This window comes from Lithobates pipiens, unplaced genomic scaffold, assembly GCF_037356315.1.
Source record: "Lithobates pipiens isolate NorthernLeopardFrog02 unplaced genomic scaffold, aLitPip1_a1.2 Scaffold_13, whole genome shotgun sequence".
Lineage (NCBI taxonomy): Eukaryota > Metazoa > Chordata > Amphibia > Anura > Ranidae > Lithobates > Lithobates pipiens.
In genome coordinates this window covers 158503738-158527678 of record NW_027507718.1, presented here as the reverse complement: position 1 = coordinate 158527678, position 23941 = coordinate 158503738, and the positions used below count along the sequence as shown (strand labels likewise).

At 47.8% G+C, this 23941-nt stretch overlaps 1 protein-coding gene across 10 annotated transcripts in view; it reads left to right on the top strand.

Moving 5' to 3' along the window:
• Positions 1–23941, top strand: part of SEMA6B (semaphorin 6B) — a 1482347-nt gene that overhangs the window by 630214 nt on the left and 828192 nt on the right. For 8 of the 10 annotated variants that reach the window (XM_077475756.1, XM_077475755.1, XM_077475758.1 and 5 more), the window contains one exon: positions 22906–23004. The exons of the other annotated variants lie outside the window; for them this stretch is intronic. In XM_077475756.1, the coding sequence (XP_077331882.1) occupies positions 22906–23004 (99 nt within the window). The remainder of the gene's footprint in view (positions 1–22905; positions 23005–23941) is intronic. 10 annotated transcript variants of the gene reach the window in all.

Sequence of the window (23941 nt, the reverse complement as noted above, 5' to 3'; positions counted from 1 at the left end):
AAAGCTCTATTTGTGGGAAAAAAAGGACAAAAAATTCATTTGGGTACAGTGTTGCATGACTGAGTAATTGTCATTCAAAGTGTGAGAGCACCGAAAGCTGAAAATTGGTCTGGGCAGGAAGGGTGTTTAAGTGCCCAGTAAGCAAGTGGTTAATTTTATTCATTATCACTGGACTCCTTTAATTTGTGTATTCTTCCAAATATTTCCTCCCACTCTTTCTCTAGGAGTTTTTTCCCTGTTTCTTCCTCCCATTTTTTTTACCCCTAAAGCCCCGTACACACGAGCGGACTTTTCAACATCCAAAGTCCGACGGACTGATTCCGTCAGACTATTCGATCGTGTGTGGGCTGCAACGGATTTTTGACTCGCCAAAGTCTGAAGGACTTTAGAATATGGAACATGCTTCAAATTTTTCCCGAAGGAACTCCGCCGGACCCGGTCCCTTCGAAAAATTTGCTCGTGTGTATGCTATTCCGACGGACTAAAACCGACGGGAAGGTATATCACTTTTACTGCCCACTGGGTGAACCTTCTGACGGCCGTCAAACATGTAACCCGTGGCACCCGTGTAGATTTGGTTTTACCGCCACGGATTGCATGCAGGCCTGGCTCTTCTTTTCGTCCTCCTCCTACTCCATCCTCCTCCCTCTGCTCCTCGGCTGACTCCTCCTTTTCCGCTGCTAGCGTCTCTTCCACTGCGCCGCCCAAGCTCCCCAGAACCTATTCGACATGCCAGGTGAGACGTTGCCATGCCATGCTGCGTCTGTTGTGCCTGGAAACCAAGAGCCACACTGGCCCGGCACTCCTTTCAGCTTTGCGTTCACAGGCAGATCAGTGGCTAACGCCGCTCAATTTGACAGTTGGTAAAGTGGTGTGTGACAACGGTGCCAATTTGCTTAGCGCATTGAAACAGGGCAAAATTATGCACGTGCCATGCATGGCACACATCTTAAACTTAGTCGTGCAGCGATTCGTTGTCAAATACCCTGGGGTCCAGGACATCTTGCAGCAGGCAAGGAAAATCTCGGCCCATTTCAGAAGATCTTACACGGCAATGGCTCGCCTTGCTGACATTCAGCGGCAACACAATCTGCCGGTCAGACGTCTTATTTGCGATTGCCCGACGCGATGGAACTCAACCTTCTATATGCTTGATAGGCTGCTCCAGCAGAAACGTGCAGTTAACGTCTACCTGGATGAGCTCTGCGGCAGAACAGGTTCTGGGGAGCTGTTTTTTTTTCACCGCGCCAGTGGCTGCTCATGCGCGACGCATGCAGACTTCTGCGGCCATTTGAGGAGATCACCAAACTGGTGAGTCGCAGCCATGGCGCCATCAGTGACATGGTACCTTATGCCTTCTTTATGGAGTGTGCATTGCGTTGTGTCATTGATCAAGCTGTGGAGGAGCAGAAGCGGGAAGATGAGGAAGTCACAATGCTGGATGAATTCCCAGGGGGGGCTACTCTATCTGAGACAAGTGAACAACAGGAGTCTGAAGAGGAGTCAGAGGAAGATGGTGCTGGGGCGGATGAGGAGGAGCAAGAAGAGCATGCTTTAAACCTTTCTGCGATCCCTGTTGTTGTGCGTGGATGGGGAGAGGAGAATGAAGAGGACGACATTATCCTGGATGATGAGCAGGAGCCAGGCCACCACACCGCTTCCAGTTTAGTGCAAATGGGGGCCTTCATGCTCCAGTGTTTTAATAGGGACCCCCGTATAAAAAGCATAAGGGTCAAGGACCAGTACTGGGTGGCAACGTACTTAGACCCCCGGTACAAACACAAAATGGCGGAAATGTTACCGCCGTCACAGAGGGCTGTCAGAATGGAGCACTTCCAGGCCTTGCTTCGAGAAATGCTGCATTCTGCTTTTGCGTGTGCTGGCAGAGGAGCAATTCCCACTCCCAGAGAAGGAGTTGCGGGTACCAATCCAACAGCGCCTGCAAGAAGAGGCCGGTTTGAAGATGTGTTGGTGACTTCTGATATGAGGTCATTCTTTCAGTCAACCCATCGACAGGTATCATCCGGATCCAGCATCAGGGAACGCCTAGACCGTCAGGTGTCCGACTACATCGGGTTAACGGCCGATGTGGACGCTCTGAGGAGTGATGAACCCCTGGACTACTGGGTGGGCAGGCTTGACCTCTGGCCAGAGCTTGCCCAATTTGCAATCGAACTGTTGGCTTGCCCCTCGTCCAGTGTCCTGTCCGAAAGGACGTTCAGCGCAGCAGGGGGGATCGTGAAGATAAGCGTACTCGCCTAGCTCACGACAGTGTTAACTACCTCACATTTCTAAAAATGAATGAGGCATGGATCTCGGAGGAATTCAACACATGTGACCAGTAGACCATGTATATGTCTAGAAACAATTTTTTTAATCGAGCACACAGACCTTCTTCATTTGGCTCACTTCCTTGTACAAAAAAAGCACACCGTACTATATGCCCGTACCCTCCTGTTTGAAGAGGTTGAGCGGTGTCATATTTCTCCTGGGGCTGCTTATTATGAGGGGCTCCCACCATCCCTGTGCTGTGCTGACTTCCTCCTGGGGCTGTACCTCTGCTGTGCATATTATGAGGGGCTCCCACCATCCCTGTGCTATGCTCATTATGAGGGGCTCCCACCATCCCTGTGCTATGCTCATTATGAGGGGCTCCCACCATCCCTGTGCTGTGCTGACTTCCTCCTGGGGCTGCTTATTATGAGGGGCTCCCACCATTCCTGTGCTATGCTGACATCCTCCTGGGGCTGCTTATTATGAGGGGCTCCCACCATCCCTGTGCTGTGCTGACTTCCTCCTGGAGCTGTACCTCTGCTGTGCATATTATGAGGGGCTCCCACCATCCCTGTGCTATGCTCATTATGAGGGGCTCCCACCATCCCCTGTGCTATGCTCATTGAGGGGCTCCCACCATCCATGTGCTGTGCTGACATCCTCCTGGGGCTGCTTATTATGAGGGGCTCCCACCATCCCTGTGCTGACTTCCTCCTGGGGCTGTACCTCTGCTGTGCATATTATGAGGGGCTCCCACCATCCCTGTGCTATGCTCATTATGAGGGGCTCCCACCATCCCTTTACTATGCTCATTATGAGGGGCTCCCACCATCCCTGTGCTATGCTGACATCCTCCTGGGGCTGCTTATTATGAGGGGCTCCCACCATCCCTGTGCTGTGCTGACTTCCTCCTGGGGCTGTACCTCTGCTGTGCATATTATGAGGGGCTCCCACCATCCCTGTGCTATGCTCATTATGAGGGGCTCCCACCATCCCTGTGCTATGCTTATAATGAGGGGCTCCCACCATCCCTGTGCTATGCTGACTTCCTCCTGGGGCTGCTTACGGTGCAGGTGTCAGTGCTGTATATCACAGTGCTGGTGTCAGTGCTTTATGTCACGCTGCTGATGTCAGTGCTCTCTATCACGGTGCTGGTGTCAGATCACTCTATCACGGTGCAGGTGTCAGTGTTGTATGTCACGCTGCTGATGTCAGTGCTCTCTATCACGGTGCAGGTGTCAGTGCTCTATATCACGGTGCTGGTGATCATCTCCTGCACCCACTTCTTTGCCTACCCTGACCTTCCCTCTCCTCCATTGCCTTCATGCGCTCCACAGTCCTGAATTGTCACAATTTCACATATAAAAAAAGAATGCTTGTAGTTGTCGATCCCAGATTCACCTCATACATGTGTTATGTCATTGGTCATGTGGTGGGACTATGTGTGCACAGCTAGTAATTGTTTTGTGGCTGCAAATTTGACTTGTAGGTTTGTAAAGTTCGCCTCCCATTGAAGTCAATGGGGCCCGCTGCGAACGTTATGGTTCGCGAACTATCAGCCGCGTTCGCGTTTCGCGTTCGAGAAACGTCTGTCGGAAGTTCGTCCATCACTATTTGTATTATCCGTTCATGCTCATTCCTATTCCATACTAAATAGTTGGTAGCTTTCAGAGCTGGCTCAAAGTCAGGATTAGCAAATAAGGGAGTCATAGGGCCTATCATAAAGTTTTCCTTTTTTTAATAATTTATCCCATATTTTTAATGTGCTTCTTACAAAGATAGGTAGCTCTTTCTCTTCTGATCTCATACTCAATTTTATCCATGGTAAAAAAATGTATTTCATCCCTATCATATCTTCTTCTAGTTTAACCCATTGTTTCTTTTTCTCATTATGGTGCCAATCAATTATTCTCATTAATGAGGCTGCTTGTGAATATTTGAGAAAGTCTGGCATTGCTAGTCCCCCTTTCTTTTTTGTTCTAATTAGTACTTTCCTATTTACCGTATATACTCGAGTATAAGCCGAGATTTTCAGCCTCTTTTTTGAGGCTGAAAGTGCCCCCCTCGGCTTATACTCGAGTCATCGCTGTCTGCCCGCTCGATCAGCGTGTCGAGCAGACAGACAGCGGCCATTCTATGATTCAAAAGCCGCGCCTCCGGCTCCGCCTTCACCTGTGATAGGCGGAACACTGAATTTCCCAGCAGCCTGTGTTCCGCCTATCACGGGCGTCGTCTCATCCTCGTACTACGGACGAGGATGATACGACGTCCGTGATAGGCGGAACACAGGCTGCTGGGAAATTCAGTGTTCCGCCTATCACAGGCGAAGGAGGAGGCGCGGCTTTTGAATTTTACAATGGCCGCCGACGAAGAGGGCACGGGACGGAGGCAAGGCAAGGCACGGCACGGGACGGGACGGGACGGGACGGGACGAAGGCAAGGCACGACACGGGACGGAGGCTCGGGACAAAGGCTCGGGACACAGGTAGGCTGGACACACACACACACACACACGGATGGAGACACACACACACGGATGGATGGATGGATGGATGGAGACACACACACACACAGGGATGGATGGATACACACACACACAGGGATGGATGGATGGATGGAGACACACACACACAGGGATGGATGGATGGATGGATGGATGGAGACACACACAGGGATGGATGGATGGATGGATGGAGACACACACACACAGGGATGGATGGATGGATGGATGGAGACACACACACACAGGGATGGATGGATGGATGGACACACACACACACAGGGATGGATGGACGGACACACAGGGATGGACGGACACACAGGGATGGACGGACACACAGGGATGGACGGACACACACACAGGGATGGACAGGCATGTCTCACCCTCGGCTTATACACGAGTCAATAAGTTTGCCAGTTTTTTTGGGGGTAAATTGGGGGCCTCGGCTTATATTCGGGTCGGCCTATACTCGAGTATATACGGTACTCTAGGGACCTTATAGGACCATATAAAACTTTCAACTATCCTTCCCATTTCCCTCATCAATTTATTTTCTGGTATAATTGGAAGCGTTTGAAAACATACAACATAATTGGCAAAACTTCCATCTTTACAATATTTATTCTCCCTAACCATGAGTATGTTATTTTATCATATTTTCCTAATATTCCTTTTATCTTATGAAGTGCCCCCCTATTGTTCATATCCCGTAGTTGTTTTAGATCTTTTGGTATATATATTCCCAAATATTTAATTGCGTCTTGTTTCCATTTGAAAGAGAAATCCTTTTTGTAATGTTGTTTGCATTTTTTCTTTTAATGCAATACTCATTACTTCGGATTTGTCATAATTTAATTTAAAATTACTCACTTCCACAAATCTATCCAGTTCTTTTATTAGGTTTGGAATAGTTATTATAGGATTGGTTACATATACCAAAAGATCATCTGCATATGCAGCCATTTTATATTCCTTATCCCTAACCTTTATCCCTTTAATATCCTCATTTTTTCTTATAGCCTCCATAAGATGTTCCATTATTAATATATACAGTAGGGGGGATAAAGGACACCCTTGTCGAGTACCATTAGAGATTTTTATATATTCCATTTGTTTTTATATAATGCTACGATCCTTCCTAACATTTTTGAACCCAGCCCTATTTGCTTTAATACTTCCTCTAAGAACTGCCATCCCACCCTATCAAATGCCTTCTCGGCATCTATCGCCAGAAGGCATGTTGGGATGGCAGTTCTCTGAGCGTATTCCAACAATGTACATGTTTTTATATTATTATCTCTTGTTTCTCTTCCTTTCATAAATCCTGTCTGTTCCAGATTTATACGCTCTGGTGTTATACCCATTATCCTTTTTGCTAAAATTTTTGAGTATATTCTCATATCTAATTTCGTCAAAGATATGGATCTATAGTTCTTACATAACGAATTATCTTTTTCAGGTTTTGGTATTAATACTATATGGGCTTCCGTACTTTGTACCGCAAACAACTGAGTTTCCGATATAGAGTTGTATACTTTTTTTAGTATAGGTATAATTAAATTCTTAAATGATTTATAAAATCTAGCGGTATACCCATCTGGACCCAGGCTTTTTCCTAGTGCCAATTCTGTAATTACTTGCTGTATCTCATCTGTTGATATTTCCTCCTCTATATTTTCTTATTTCATCTCTTTTTTATCCCTTCTTTCCTTACCTTTCAGCTGCTCTTTGATGTTATATAGTTTAGAATTATAACTATGAAACATTTTGGATATTTCTATTGGGTCATATGTCAGTTCCCCATTTTGTTTTAATTATTTTCTCTATATGACTCAGAGGCAACTGCTTTTTCAGTTTTCTGGCCAAAATTTTTCTGGGTTTATTTCCGTATTTATACCATTGTGCTCTATTTTTATCCCTTATCTGAAGAGATTCCTCGTCAAGTACCGATTGCATCTCCATTTGTTTCTCCTTTAATTTTATTTTAACTACTGAGTCCATATTTTGCTTATGTAACTTTATCGAGCTTTCAATCTCCAATTCTAATTGACATTTTCTTTGAGCCTTTTCTTATTTTATTCTTGATCCATGCTTGACGAAGATTCCCCTCAAAACACATTTTAATGCTTCCCATTGAATTGGGATTGAGGTTTCATCTCTCTCATGGACTAATAAAAATTATTTTATATTTTGTTGAATTTCCCTTTCACATTTTTTATCTTTAATTAAGTTGTCATTTAATCTCTATACTCCATTCCTTTTCTCTATTTTATTTATTCTAAGATCTACAAATATTGGGGCATGGTCTGACCATAAAAACCCCCCAATCTCCGTCACTGGCGTCATCATCATACCATGCTGATTAATAAAGAAGTAATCCAGTCTATGGTATGAATTTTGAATATTAGAATAATATGTATAGTTTTTTTCCATTTGATGTTGTGTCCTCCATATATCAACTAACTGATATTTTTTCAATATATTTTTAAATTATTTTATTATTCATCATCATCATGTAGAAAGGTGACAACTTGCGCCCAGAGGCCTTGTATTTTGGGACACGACCATATTAAATGAAAGAATGTACCCACCTCCTTCCCACACATCTGACAGACGGTAGATTGAGAGCTTCTATATCTGGCAACCCGCAGGGGGGTGAGATATGCCTGGTGGATAATATAAATTTGAGTCAGTCTGTCAGTGATTTTGGGTGAGACAGCCTTACAGGATTCCAAAGACTCCTCCCATTCCACATCCTCCAGAGGGCCTATCACCCTTTCCCAACGAGGTTTAGGTTTGTATGCCAATTTGGTGGAAACTGGGGTAGTAAACATGTCATAGAAGGACGAGGTTAATTTACGGGGATCAGAGCTCTTGATTATGGCCATAAGTGCATTAGGGGTAGACTGTGGTGCGGATTCCAAAAAACTGAGCCCGAGCCGCATGTCTCATCTGTAGAAATTGAAAGAGCATGGATCATGGAAGTAAAAATTCTTTGCTAAGCGTGGCAAAGGTTTTAAAGGTTCTGTCGACAAACAATTGGTGCATATAGAGAATACCATAAGTAAACCAAAGGTCTTTATCGGGAAGTCTTAGAAATTCCGACAAAGTTTTATTGTACCATAATGGAGTATAATCATTATAGAGTGGTATCCCTAGCTTGGCGGAAGCTAAGTCCCAAATGCGTCTGTAATGGTATAACAAGGTCTGTCTGTTGTCCCCCTGACCCGCACCGCTAGAGCCCATCGCCAGCGCGTAAATTGAGTCTACAGTGCGTTGAGCCCATCTCGGGCAGAGCAGTTGGAGAAACCGCTCAGTGTCCATCTTGTCAATATGATACAGTTGGGATAATTTTGACGTGATATAATATAGATTAAAATCGGGAAGGGCAGTGCCCCCTAGGTCCGTGGGGCTTTTAAGCGCCTGCCAAGCTAATTTGTGTCTGTTGGTTCCCCACACAAAGGGTTTGAGCAGGGCCTCAAGGGATTTAAAATGCTTCAGGGGTAAGTACACCGGGGAGTGCCAGAGGATATAGAGTATCATGGGTAAAAGGACTATTTTAATAAGATTATCCTACCCCCAAATCCCCAGCAGCAGACGGGCCCAGGCCCACAGTTTGGATTGAACGTGGGAAATTAGAGGGCTTAAATTTAAATGTGTATAGTCCGTCGGTGATCTGGAGACACACACCCCCAAATACTTAATGACACTGACTCGTTGTAATGGCAGACTGTCCTGAAATTCAGTCGGTGGGAAGCTGTCAAGTGGAAGAATTTGGGACTTCCCCCAATTGATTTTTAACCCAGAAAAGGTCCCAAATCTCTCGATTGTCTGAAGAGCCACCTGCAGAGAGGGGCCCGAGTCCGCCAGGTATAGCAGTGTGTCATCAGCATACATGCTGATCTTTTCGCTTAGGGTGCCATGGCTCAGTCCCCTGATCTCTGGGTTAGCTCGGATGGACATGGCCAAGGGTTCCGCGGCCAGGGCGTATAATAGTGGTGAAAGAGGGCAGCCTTGTCTCGTGCCTCTGCTGAGGTCAAACATTCGAGACGGCCAGCCATTGGCCACTACCCGGGCCGTGGGCGCCTGATACAGCAGTTGAACCCACTTGATGAAACGTGGTCCAAAGCCATATTCCTCCAAGCAGCTCCAGAGATAGCTCCACTCCACCGATTTGAACGCCTTTGCCGTATCCAGTGTCACCACTAGGGATGAGCTTCGTGTTCGAGTCGAACATACGTTCGACTCGAACATCGGCTGTTCGTCCGTTCGGCGAAGTCCGAACATTTTGGTCCGTTCGCGCCAAATTCGTGTGGCGCTCATGGCCCACAATGCACTGCGATGGCGCAGTGCATTGCTGGCTCATGATTGGCCAAGCATGCACTGTGACCCCGCATGCTTGGCCAATCGCAGCACCAGCAGCGAGGTGAGCCATGATTGGCCACAGGCAGGATGCCTGTGGCCAATCATAGCTCAGGCTGTGTAGTGCACGCCCCACACTACATAAGGCCGCCAGCGCGGCGGCCTTGTGTAGTGTGTTGGCGTCTGAAGCAGTGGGTGTTCTGTGTACCTTCAACACAGTGCACACCGATCATTTTCGCCCGATTTTCGATCTTGCTGTTGTGTAGTGGTTGTTGTCTGTGTGCCCTGACCGCAGTATACACCGCTATATTCACCTCACCTATATAGCTAGTGATCTATCTTTTATAATAGAGCTTGCAGTCAGTAGTGTTAGGAGCTAGTACGTGCTGTCTGCGTGCTCTGTACCCAGTACATACCACTATATCCACCTACATAGCTGTTCTCTATTTGAGCCCACTTGCCATCTGCAGGAGTTATTGGAAGTTGTGTGTGCCTCCAGCACAGCACAGTATACATCTGTATATACCCCTTTATCTCTGGTGTTCTATAATAAAGGCATCTGCAGGAGTTAGTGGGTGTTGTGTGCCTCTAGCACAATATACACTATCCAACTGCTTTTTTACCCAACTCCCTTCAGGCCATTACCATGTCTGGAAGGCCAGCAAGGAGAGGCAGACAGGCGCGAGCCGATAAGAGGGCGAGCAGGCTCTGTGTCTAGAGACAACAGTGCTGGTCGTGGACGCGGTGCATTGTCATCAGCACATGGCCATGGGACACGCTTGTCCTTCTTTTCGGCAGCTGGACATGTTGAGCCGCAACATGCCAACGACTTGGTAGAGTGGATGACCAAGCCCTCTTCATCCTCCTCATCCTCTCTCACCCAGTCTCAGGGTAGTAGCAAAGCAGCTGCCAACGCATCGTCTTCCCTCCTCTCAATGTCATCATCAGTGACTCCTTCCCTAGACCCACCACGTCCTCCTGAGGAGTCTCCTGAACTCTTTGAGCACAGTGTTGGGTACATTCTCCAGGAGGATGCCCAGTGTTTTGTGGGCTCTGATGATGACACTCAGCTAGAGGAAGGCAGTAGCGTGAGCGCAGAGAGAGGGGATGCTCAAGAAGGACAGCAATCTGGCAGTTATGTTCCACAAGCTGCAGCATACTGCCAGGTTTGCTACAGTGATGAAGAGGGAGGGGATGATGAGGGCACTGACTCCACGTGGGTGCCTGGAAGTAGAGAGGAGGAGGAGGAGGAGGAGGAGGAGGAGGCACATGTCCAACGAGGCAGGATGCCCTCCGGGGGCCAGCTTAGGGGCAGCACACCGACTGAATCACACCGCAGAGCTCCGCCTGTGCAGAGCGCTGCCTCTGCGCGTTATTCTAAAAGTTCTTTGGTGTGGGCCTTTTTTGAGACGAGTGCATCAGATCGCACCGCTGCTATTTGCAACATATGTCTCAAGCGTATCTCGCGTGGCCAAAACATCAGCCGCTTGGGCACCACATGCTTGACCAGACATATGTTGACCTGCCATGCAGCTCGTTGGCAAGCGTACCTCAAAGACCCACACCAAAGAACAAAGCGGACCTCTCCTTGCTCCTCATCAGCTGGCATCTCCAACCCCACTAGACCTTCAGTCCTCTCTGAAACCTGCTCTGAGAGGAATGAAGGTGTAGAATTAGGTGTGTCACAGCCAAGTGCTTCCGGGAACTCTGCTAGCGGTACACCCACGTCCGATTATAGCAGGCAAATGTCCCTGCCCCAGCTGCTGGACCGGCGAAAGAAGTTCACTCCCAGCCATGCCCAGCGGTTGAATGCTAGCTTGGCTAAATTGCTAGCACTTCAACTGCTGCCTTTTCAGTTGGTAGACTCGGCCCCCTTCCGTTTGTACAATGTTCCTCAGTGGCAGGTCCCCAAACGCCACTTTTTCTCACGGAAGGCGATTCCGGCTCTCTACCGGCATGTGGAAGGCAATGTCCTTGCCTCGCTGGACAGGGCGGTCAGCGGTAAGGTGCATATTATCGCTGACTCATGGTCCAGCAGGCATGGACAGGGACGTTACCTGTCTTTCACGGCCCATTGGGTCACTCTTCTGGCAGCTGGGAAGGATGCAGGACAAGGTGCAGTAGTGTTGGAGGTTGTTCCGCCACCACGCCTCCAAAATGCTACTATTGGTTGTGACACACCTCTCTCCTCCACCCCCTCCTCTTCTTCTTCCTCCATGGCCTCTTCCAGTGCTCTGTCCTCAGAACCAGCGGTGCTTCCTAGGCGTTCCAGGGCTACGCAAGTACGCAGGCAAAACGATGCCATGCCGTGCTTGCGCTGGTTTGTTTGGGGGACAGGAGCCACACTGGGGCGGATGTTTTGTCAGCTCTGCAGGGGCAGGCCGAGAGGTGGTTGACGCCATGCCAGCTTAAGCCAGGAATGGTGGTTTGTGACAATGGCACCAACCTCCTCTCCGCCCTCCGACAGGGACAACTGATCCATGTGCCCTGTGTAGCTCACGTCCTTAACCTGGTGGTGCAGCGGTTCTTGGGCAGGTACCCCGGCTTACAGGATGTCCTGAAGCAGGCCAGGAAAGTCTGTGTGCATTTCCGCCGATCATTTAATGCCTGTGCTCGGCTGGCTGAGCTCCAAAAGGAGTTGAACCTGCCCAAGAACCGCCTTATATGTGACATGCCCACCAGATGGAACTCAACGTTGGCCATGCTGCAGCGGCTGCACACGCAGCAGAGGGCCATCAATGAGTACCTGTGCGACTACGGCACCAGGACAGGGTCAGGGGAACTCGTTTTTTTCTCACCACGCCAGTGGGGCATGATCAGGGATGCATGCACTGTCCTGTCACCGTTTGAGGAGGCCACAAGGATGGTGAGCAGTGACAGTGCATGCATCAGTGACACTGTACCTCTTGTCCACCTCTTGGAGCATACGCTGCGTGGAATAATGGACAGGGCACTTGAGGCAGAACAGAGGCAGGAAGAGGAGGACTTCCTTGCCTCTCAAGGCCCCCTTTATCCAGACAGTGTTCCTGCTGTGCCACCCATCACACAGGAAGAGGATGAGGAGGAGGAAGAGGAGGAGGAGGATGATTGTGTCAGCATGGAGGGGGAGGCTGGCACTCAGCATCAGCAGCAGCAGCAGCAGTCTTGTAGGGATGATTTACAGTCCCAAGAAACACGTGGACTTGTACGTGGCTGGGATTAGGTAGCTGCGGATCATGTTGTCCTTAGTGACCCAGAGGACTCCGGACCGAATGCCTCAGCTAACCTATGCTGCATGGCCTCCCTGATCCTGCAAAGCCTGCGGAAGGATCCTCATATTCTTCGGATCAAGGAGAGGGACCATTACTGGCTGGCCACTCTCCTTGATCCACGGTACAAGGGTAAGGTTGCCGACCTTATCTTGCCATCGCAGAGGATGAGACATCTCCGGGAGGCCTTGCAGAAAGGTCTGTGCAACGCGTTCCCAGAGACTGGGAGGTTACAAACTCCTGGTCCTGGACAACGTGTTGCTGAGGCATCGGTCAGAAGGAGCGGTGGAGAAGGTGGCCGTCTGACTGATGCTTTCAGACAATTTTTTAGTCCGCAGCCCCAAGGTATGATCGGTTCCAGCACCCATCGCCAGCGTCTGATTTACATGGTGCAGGAATACCTAGGGGCAAGGTCAGACTTGGACACCTTTCCCACCGAAAATCCTCTGGCTTACTGGGTCTTGAGGATGGATCACTGGCCAAAGCTTGCACAGTATGCAATTGAGCTACTGGCCTGTCCTGCATCCAGCGTTCTTTCGGAACGCACCTTCAGTGCTGCTGGTGGCTTTGTTACCGATCACAGGGTGCGGCTGTCTACCGAATCAGTTGATCGACTGACCTTCATCAAGATGAATCAGTCTTGGATCACCCACAGCTACCAAGCACCTGAAGCTGATGTAACAGAATAATTTTTTTTGAAATATCACATCCCTTCAAGACTGCCTATGCTGATGCTGAGTGACTGTCCTGTTATGTTGATTGTCTATCCTCTTCCTCCTCCGCTGATATGTTGGAAGAACATTTCTGGTTCTGGTTGATGCCATGAGCACAATTTTTATGCCCCTGTTTAACAGGGGCGTTTAATTACAATTTTTGATGCAATGCTTTGCAGCAGGGCTAATTCCTGCAATAAAACTAGAGTATATGGAAGAGGTTGCAGTGTGGTGGCACCAGCACCAGTGCCTAAGGCCCAATTTTTCTGCCCCTGTTTAACAGGGGCGTTTAATTACAATTTTTGATGCAATGCTTTGCAGCAGGGCTAATTCCTGCAATAAAACTAGAGTATATGGGAGAGGTTGCAGTGTGGTGGCACCAGCACCAGTGCCTAAGGCCCAATTTTTCTGCCCCTGTTTAACAGGGGCGTTTAATTACAATTTTTGATGCAATGCTTTGCAGCAGGGCTAATTCCTGCAATAAAACTAGAGTATATGGGAGAGGTTGCACTGTGGTGGCACCAGCAGCAGTGCCTAAGGCCAAATTTTTCTCCCCCTGTTTAACAGGGACATGTAATTATAATTCTTGATATAATATTTCACAGGAGGGCCCCTTCCTGTGCCCACTCAAAGTAACGGTGAGGACTTATAGTGTTGTGGCACCAGCACCACAACCACCAAAGGTACATTTTTCTACCACTGTTCAACAATGGCATGTAATTACAATTCTTGATATAATCGTTCACAGCAGGGCGCTCCAGCGCCCACCAAGAGTCACTTGAGGGCTTACAATGTTGTGGCAAAACCAACACCTTGTTCCGCCATTTCTGCAGAGCATATAGGGCAGGCCCCTACTTTCAAACATCCAACTTACAAACATCTCCTACTTGCAAAGGGAAGGAGACAACAGCAAGTGAGATGAAAAAAGATGGACGACAAAACTAATTATACAGGGGTGATAACCCTTCCCTATGTTTTCCAAAAAGCTTAAAAATAGTTTTTTTGACTGGAGCTACACTTAAAAAATGTACCAGTTGAAAATTACAAACAGATTCAACTTAACACAACAAACCTACACAGTCCCTGTCTTGTTTGCACCGCCTGTATACTGCTGTTCTGAGTATATAGGGCCTGGGGGCCACGCGCATTTCCTTTATTTAATATGGGTACAGGGTTCCCCTTAATATGCGTACAAGACCCAAATAGGCTGGTAATGGGCAGGGAGGGCTACCCATGCCATTTTTCTCAATGATTTTCAACCACATTGCAGGAACCAGATATAACATTAAAACCGCAAGCAGTTTTAAATGGTGTTATTTCCGTTTAATGTAATTTTGTGCAGGGACTGTTCTAAACACGGGAAACACATGGCACTTCACAGGCATACTACAGACACCCCCCCAGGCACCATATTTAAAGGAATATTTAACTTTTTTTTTTTCACTTTAATCGTCATTGAAATCAGTGCTCCCGCCAAAACTGCCATTTTTAAAAACATTTTAGGCATTGACCCATGTCCCCTGGGGCAGGAGCCAGGTCCCCAAACCCTTTTTAGGACAGTATCTTGCATATTAGCCGTTTATAATTAGCACTTTTAATTTCGAACGTTCGAGTCCTATAGACTTCAATGGGGGTTCTAAAGTTCGTTCGAATTTGGGGTCTGTTCGAAAGTTCTGGTGCGAACCGAACCGGGGGGTGTTCGGCTCATCCCTAGTCACCACCACCCGTGACTCAACTTCTGCTTGCAGGTTAATATACAGTTTGCGTAGCTTAAAGGATGTGTTGCGGCCTGGCATGAAGCCTGCTTGATCTACATGTATGAGGGACAGAATGACTTGGTTTAATCTAAGGGACAGTACTTTAGCTAGTATTTTTATATATACTTGCAGTAGGGAAATAGGTCGATAGGATTCGGGGGAGCGTGGGTCCTTCTCAGGTTTGGGGATGAGGGCTATTGTTGCTATCCACATGGAGGGGGGCAGGGTGAAGGTTTCAAATAGGTGATTGAATAGTGCAAGCAGTTTGGAAGTTAGTAATTCTCTAAATTGGGAGTAAAATTCAACAGGGAGGCCATCAGATCCAGGGGATTTGGATCTAGCAAAGCTGGAGATCGCAGCATCTATTTCTTCCGTGGTAAGGGGTGCCTCAAGTGAATCTGTTTGTTCTTTTGTCAACTGGGGGAAGGTAATGCTGTTAAGGAAAGTGGTCCATACGTCTGTCGGGTCTGTCACTGTTGTTTTATATAGATCCACAAAAAACTCTCTGAACTTAGAGGTAACACTGCGTGGGTCCGTGATCTAAATCCCCCCCCGGGCCATGTAGGGTAATGACAACTGGGGGCCTGTCTTCGCTATGCACTAGGTATGTGAGGAGCTTGCCTGCCTTTTCGCCATATTCAAAGAGTTTCTGCTTAGTAAAGAAGAGCTTTTGACGAGCTTTCGTATAGTGGAGTGTGAGATCAGGGTAGTACGGGTGTACATTTTAAATGAATCCCATATTGCAGCAACAGATGCTGTGTGATCATTTTCCAAGAAGTATTGCTTCCATTGGGTGATGAGCCCACCATCCTCTGGAAGCAGTGAGAGCCAGAACGGGTTCAATCACCATGGTCTTGGTGGTTTATCAATGGGGATGCTGAGGGTGGTCCAGTACGGACTGTGGTCAGATAGTAACCTGGGGCAAAACGCTGTTTCTAGGTTCCGTGGAGCTAGGGTGTGGGATACAAGAATGAAATCTATGCGGGACATAGAGTTGTGAGTAGGAGAGAAACAGGAATAGGCTCGAGTGTATGGGAAGTTGTGCCTCCATGTGTCTACAAGATGAAAGGTGGAGATGAGTTTAGAGAATTTAGTCGTATCAGCACTGGCTACTGTTGCCTGCGACGTCTGTAGTCTATCCAGGGCCGGACATAGTGTTGTGTTAAAGTCACCTAACCAGATCGCCGGGATTGTGGGGTTATGGGACATAAAGGTAAAGCCATCTAGGAGCACTGTTACACTAAAGGGAGGAGGTATGTAGAAAGCCATGATAAAGAAGAACGGTTAACCGTAAAGCTTAGCATGAAGAAATACATACCGACCGTTGGGATCAGTTAGAAGTTCACAGAGTTCAAAATGTACCGATTTGGCTATCAATAATGAGACACCCCTAGCATGAGTCATGTAGGTGGAGTGGTACGCCCACCCAACCCAGGGGCGGTGAAGGGCCATTTGGAGTCTGCCCTCAACATGTGTCTCGACCAGCACCACTTTGTCAGCACATTGTTTTTTGAGGAATGCAAGGGCAGCCGAGTACTTCATTTTCTCATGCAGGCCCCTCACATTCCACATGAGAAATTTTATAGTTGCCATGGTGCTGTGTAGAAGGCATAACCTCACCTCTAGGACACGTATCTTTAGGCCTAGTGAAAAATATAATACAGAATAGAACTGGAGTACATTAAACACTGTGTGCGGCACCTCTTCAACAGATATACATTTTCCCATATTTGGTTCCTAAAACACTGTATGCACATTTACAAATTGCAAAAATAACTGTTGAACAACCCCCTCCCTGCCTTACACCCACCCCAACTTGTGTAGGCATGATCCCTTAACAACTTTAAACTTCCATCTGGGAATAAAGGTAACTTCGCATGTAAGGAGAAGATAAGGAACAGTTTCGGCCACTGGGACAAGTAGTGGTTCCGAGCCAGCCACCACAAAGATGAATGAGAATGGGGCCTAATTGCGCTACCACCGCATGTTAGTATAGAGAAGAGGCAGTGAGACCCAGTCGCTCTGTTCATCTGCATAGTCATAATTCCCAGTGGTTAGTGGGGCATAAATTCACTGCACTATGCATGAGGCTTGTAGGACCAACACACCTCTGCAGCCCCGTGTGGCAGATAAGTTCAGGGGTACAAAAAAAGACCCTCATGAGGGGGGCAATGAGATATAGTAAGTCCACTCAAAATATCTAAAATCACAGGAGGATTTTTTAGAAACCCAGTGCTCTGTATGTCGCAGGAAGGATTATATATCAACGGTTGTGGCAGTAGGGTCAGTAGAAAAACCGAGGTCCACCTGTCTCCCGGCCCGGCAAAGCACAACGTGAATCCGCCAATGTGGGGCGTAAGTCGGGGTGACTATGTTGCAAGGGTGATTAAGTCAGGCCAAGTGGTGATGGAGATATGGAACAGTAGCGTTTTGCCATATGGCTCACCTGGTGTGCAGTCAGTCGCCCCTTCCCTGTGCAGGTCCGCGCTCCAGCCAGGAGATGACCTCATGAGGATCCCAGAAGAATGATACTCGGCCATCATGTTCCACTCTCAGGCGTGCAGGAAAAAACATAGAATACTTCAGGTGACGGTCGCGCAGTCTGCGTTTGGCTTCCATAAAGCACTGTCGACGACTCTGTATCTCGGCCGAGAAGTCAGGAAATATTGCCACTTTGATGTTTCCTACCGGGATGTTACCCCTCTCTCTCGCCAGCCTCAACGCAGCATCCCGATCTTTGTAGTTTAAAAGTTTTGCAATAAAGGTACGGGGGGGGGGGCCCTTGAGGAGGTGGCTTAGCTGGCATCCTATGAGCTCTTTCCACCACCAGCATGGGTGAGAAGGCCTCCCGACCGTACGTGGTTATCAGCATTTGTTCCAGGAATGATGTCGGGTCTTTACCTTCCGCTCCCTCCGGGAGACCGACGAAGCGGAGATTACACCTCCTCGGGCGATTTTCCATGTCATCCTGCTTGGCGAGCAGCTGGTTAATCTGTCCCTGCATGCATTCAGATCTAGCCTTTATCGGCGGGAGGATATCTTCTACCGCACTGATACGCGTTTCCGTCTCCTTGACCCGTTCACAGATTTTCTGGAAATCTTGTCTAATTAGAGATATGTCCGTTTTAACTTCCTCAATCTGGGCAGTGAGGGATGTCCTGCAGAGTGTGATCGCTTCCAGTAGTTAATCCGTGTCTCCCTGCCCACGCTCTCCTCCTGCCCTCTCAGCGACACCATCCTCCTCAGCCTCCTCTCCCTCATTCCGACGGTACTGTGCGAGCTTTTCCGCTGCAGATTTTTGGCTCTTCGGAGGGGACATAGTATGAGGCTTACGTGTGACAGGTTTAGCCAGTCAGGGTATTGCAGACAGAGAAGGGAGAGGACAGCAGATACAAGGCCCAGTAATGGCTGAAGGCTGGGATGTACCAAGATGGCCGCGGACCTCCAGGCACAGGCCAGAGCCTAAAACTTGCCTAATCACAGTAGTGTAGGAGACTCACCCCTCCGTGCAGGCAGTTGGATGGCTGTATAATAGATTAGGCAGACTGCATTGGAGGATGGCGTGCACAGGGCCCAGCGCTGGTCCGGAGCCTGGGTGTGCCAAGATGGCCGCGGACCTCCATGGGTAGGCCAAAGCCGCGGTCTCGCCTAAGTGCGGCCGCCGCGCGGAAGGGCGCTGCTCCGACCGGGCCGCTGGGAGGCCGAAAAACAGGTGGGGTATGTAGGGGGTCCCCAGGCAAGTGGCCCACACGGGTGGGAGGATTAATGGAGTGGAGGATCACTGCAAACCAGGATTAATAGACCGAGCCCTGGGTGTGCAGGTCCTACTCCATGCTCAGTCAGGCCACACCCCCCCTGGATACTGGTTTTTAACTGTAATTTTGTTGAGCTCCCGATAGTCCATACAAAGTCGTAGGGAGTGGTCCTTTTTCTCAACGAAAAATATTCCTGCTCCTGCTGGGGAGGTAGAGGGCCGGATGAATCCCTTTTGCAAGTTTTCTTGGATATACTCTTTTAGTGCCTCCTGTTCTTGTTCAGCGAGGGGGTAGATTCTGCCAAAAGGGATTTCAGACCCTGAAAGCAGTTCAATTGGGCAGTCATATGGTGTCAGCCCCTCCCTTACTAAAGACATCCAGGAACTCATAGTATGGTTCAGGTATGACTTGCCGCACCTCAGAGTCCACACAAAGTAGTGTTGTAGAAGAAGCTGGGGATCTTGGAAGGCAGTGTTCCTGGCAACTGGCTGAGTGGAAGTCAATTTTCCCTGTGGCCCAGTCAACTCGTGGATTATGTGCCTGCAGCTGGGGTACGCCCAGAATAACAGGGAATAGAGGGGAAGAGATGACATCAAGGCTTAGGATTACCTTATGTTGGGAGGAGGCCAACATAGGTAAAGGAAATGTCTCTTGGGTCACAGGTCCGGACTTGATACACGATCCGTCAGCTAGAAAAACAGAAAGTCCTTGTGCTTTAGGTTTTAAGGGGATACGTTGTTGTGTTGCAAAGTTTAGATCGATGAAGAAACTGCAGGCCCCGGTATCAATGATCGCTGTAACTTGAACTTCCCTTTCTAGCAGCTGGAAGGAGATGAGAAGGGTTAGGTTGGTGGCGTTGGTAGATGAAGAAAAGTTATTAACTGAAGAAAACATCCGCCACTTACATGTCTTGGTTGGACAGGAACGTACATAGTGGCCCGCTTCCCCACAGTATAGGCAGAGGTTGTTCTGTCGTCGGTGCAGGCATTCCTCTGGAGACAGAGAGGGGTGTATTAGGCCAACTTGCATAGGCTCCGTTGCTTCAGTGGCAATAGTAACAGGAGCTGGCTGAACTGGAGTGAAGCTAACAGGTGCAGAGTGAGTAGGAGCTGGGATCCGGGGCATCATCCAGACCAGACGTGGCTGCTGGGCTGATCTTTCGGATCGTCGCTCATGGAGCCAACAGTAAATTTGAATGGTTAGTGTTATAAGGGCATCCAGGGTATTTGGGACTCTGACAGGTACCAATTCGTCTTTAAGACCTTCTGATAACCACAAGCAGAACTGGTGTCACAGGGCTATGTCATTCCACTGTGTGTCTGCACTCCAGTGTCTAAAGTCTGTAACATAATCTTCGGCCGTTCTGCTGCCTTGCTGGAGTGCATAAAGGGCAGCCTCTGCTGTGGTGCTTCGTTGCGGGTCATTGTATAATTCGGCCATCGCACCGAAGAAGGCGGACTGTAACAAGACATCGTTCTTCTCCAACATCCGATGAGCCCAGGACTGGGGCTCACCCTGAAGCAGTGATATGATAAATCCTACTTTGGTGGCTTCAAGGGAGAAAGTTTGAGGTTGCAGGGCGAGGTACAGTTCACATGTGTTACGGAAGGATCTAAATTTTCCCTGGTCACCTGAAAATTTCTCTGGTGCTGGAACTCTGGGTTCAGGGGGCAACATCACCCCTGAGGTTGCTGCAGTAGCAGTCCCTGAAGCAGAAGGTGTAGCAGCACTTGCTGGTGTAGCTACAGTCTGTATACGTTGTTCCAGTTGCGTATAAACCTCCTGTAGAGATTTGACTGCTTGGGTAAGGGCTGCAAGGTGCTGACAGATGTCATCCATGGCCGACTTCCCACTTGCAGGCTCAGACATGGCTGTCTGATACTGTTACGTTCCTGCCAGATGAGCCTGACGTGCAGTGGGAAGGCTGTCTCGTACAACCCAGTGCCTGGTTCGTCTTTGGTTCGTCTTTGGTCTTGTCAGTTCAGCTGGTGCAGCAGGAAACAGGAAGCAGGATGGTAAGCTGGGGAGACACTGAATACGTAGTCAGACAAGCCGGGTTTGGTAACAGATGATCAGCTGTAGATATAGACAACAGGCAGAGAATGGTCAGGATACAAGCAAAGTTCGGCAACAGGATATCAAGCAGTGTAGAGCTGAGCGTGTTTACAAGGCAGGCCAGGGTCAGGATAACAGAGATCAATCATAGTCAAACAAGCTGGGTCAAACACAGGAAACAGATCGGATTACAGGAACAGGAAGTCACAGGAACAGGTATGAGCTGCACATCAGACAGCAAAGACACAGTGCTGCTGAGGTGTTTAAATAAGGCAGCCTGTTGCCAATCACTGAAATTAGTCTGCACTATTTTAACCCCTAGGTGGCAGATTCAGGACAGGAGCGCTGATGATGGTGCAGACTGCACATGGGAGGAAGAAGATTGCAATGGTAAGTGCAGCAGACTGGATCAACAGGTAGGTAGGTACTGCAGGCTGGGTACAGCAGATAGGCACCAAGGCAGGTCACAGCAGAAGGCATAGTCGGGGATGGTAACAGAGGTCAGTAAGCCAGTGGTCAGCAGATTGGATATCAGAGTCGTTGTTAGGCAAGCAATACACAGGACAGAAGACGAGAGAATATCCATCTTGCTCCTCTCTCTGCAAGCAGAGCATGCTGGGTCTCCTCCGGGGTGTGGCTTCTCCTCCAATGTACCAGACTGGCTGGCTCCTGCAGCTCTGATGAGCAGACTTGTTCCCACATGCTCTGCAATAACCCCTTGTTGAATGCACTGAAACTTGCAGGCACAGAAAGGACACTAGTGATTGTAATACACATACTGAAACTTGCAGGACTTGTCAGGACATGCTGCTTGACACCCACTGTGCCCAAGCAACTGAGAGCAGGGGGCACCAAGCATTCACTGTGGTTGCCATGAGGAACAGTAAGGTCTGTAACACATCACACTGTAGTTAGCAGGGTTAGGACAGTCCTTAACATCAACCATGGTTGGGCAACTGATAGACCCCTCCTGCAGACACCCTCTGGCTTACCCCAATCACCATGGGCAACAGTAGACGTTTTGGTACACTGTTCTACTGTTTTACTGTTCTCAGCAGGACATTGCAGCATACAGTCACTTTTCCCAGACTTAAGTAGACCGCTGGACATTTTGTAATCCATGGGCACAATTGCCTGCCGTTGTTGCCATGGGTGACAGCACATAACACAATTCTCACTGAATAGCATTTTTTTTTTATCACAAGTGTCCACACTAGCTGCAGCTTGGGGCAACTGGGTATGCGGTGCAGCACTAACTTAACAGCAACTCTTGATGGTTGCTATGGACAATGGCACTTGACTTGAGTTCACAGTCACCAATAGGCAGAGCACATAAGTCCGACTCCCTGGTTTTAACCCTCAGCGGTCCTGGAAGCAAAGCATAATTCTCAGACTCAATGAATCTTTGGTTGCTAGGAGAAACAGCTGTGCAGGTTGCATAGTTAGTCAGGTTGAAAAATGACCAAAGTCCATCAAGTTCAACCAATAATAAAAAAAAAAATCATACAATTCCATATACACAATCCTATACCCACAGTTGATCCAGAGGAAGGTGAAAATTATAATTTGCTACAGCAGGGGAAAAGGTTCCTTCTTGACTCCCCCCCCCCCCCCGAAGCAATCGGGCATTCCCTTGATCACAGTTATATTATGTACATTTAGGAAAGAATCCAGGCCTTTTTTAAAGCAATCTACTGAGCTGGCTAGAACCACCTCTGGAGGGAGACTATTTCACATTTTCACAGCTCTTTCTGTTACCGTGGGCAATATCCCGGATGAGCCCTTAAATGTAGCTCAACCCCTAAGGAGGTGCAAGTAGAATGTGTTCCCCTACCCCCATGCATATGCATGGCATCCCCTTCTAACTCTCACCCTCCGTTTCTGGAAGTTTCTACCACAAAGTCATCCAGCCCCTGAGTCACTAATCCCTGACCCAGATTCACAACTCAGGCTTAGCCTGAGCTAAATAGGTGTACCTACACTAACAGAAACCTACATCTAGCACACATACTAGAGGGTGCTACACGTGGAACTTTTGCATTATGGAAAATATGTTGCATTCACTTCTATGGCCATCTGCACTTCACACCCGCAGCTTCTTGGGTATGGAAAAACACAGTTTATTATGCCTGTTTTTATTTTATGCCAAAATGTCCATGTATATAACATTAGTTGTCATTGCCTTTGTTATCATTTTTAACTCCTTAAACAACTGAAGTTTTATTTTATTTCTTTCCATAGGAGGAGTGCAAAAATTTTGTGAAGGTTCTCCTTTTGCGTGGCAAGACCTTATTTGCCTGTGGAACCAATGCATTCAACCCTGTGTGTGCAGACTATAGTGTATGTGAGACATTTTTCTAAAATTATGCTTTAGCATCAACTTACCTTTTAGTGCTAGACATGTTTTTTTGGGCCTCATCTGTAGTCATCTGTAGTCATCTGCTGAAGGGCTAAAGAGTAATCTCCAGTTTGTGATACTGTTGCTATGGTAAAATATACTGTATGTGGCTTTTTCATACTTCAGGAATAGGCCAAAAAGCTGCTGCACATGTGGCCCTCTGTGCCTCTAATTCGGCATCACATCAGTGATTAGAAGAATGCACAGAAACTTTTTATTCAGTCTATGAAATGGTTTAAACAGCATTTGTAAAAATATATTGATTTTGACCAGCTTGCATCTTTATGCGCACTACATCCCAAAAATTCTGGTGTTATAATGATGTCAACAACATAATTTTAATGAAAACAATAATTTTAGTTATGGCCAATTCTTAAAATAGTCCATAGTGGCGTGAAATTTGGTATATATTCCTTTTCTAAACCAGATTACAAAATTAAAGGTAAACTCCAGATTTGTATTACCTTTAAATAGTTAATTTGGACCAAGGTGGTTTAAATAAACTATTTCCTTCACTAATAAATGCACCCACTGGGATCACTGTATAAGTTGTGTATAGGTGTGTTCCGGCAGTGGTACAGGGACCCGTCTGCTGCCAGAACCAAATTGAGTTAGGCTGAGCACCGCTTGGAAATTCACAGGAAACTTTGGGGATGATTTACTAAAGACAAATAGATTGTGCATTTTACAAAGTGCAGTTGTACTGTGCAAGTTCAGTTGCTACAGAGTTTACTAAATAAGGTAAAGCTTTACTTCCCAAAGAATACCCAACCACGCGCAGGGGAAAAAAAACAGCATTTTTGCTTGCACGTGATTGAATGATGGAAGTCAGTAGAACTTCTGCTTTATTAATGAGCTCTGGAGCAACTGCTCTTGCAG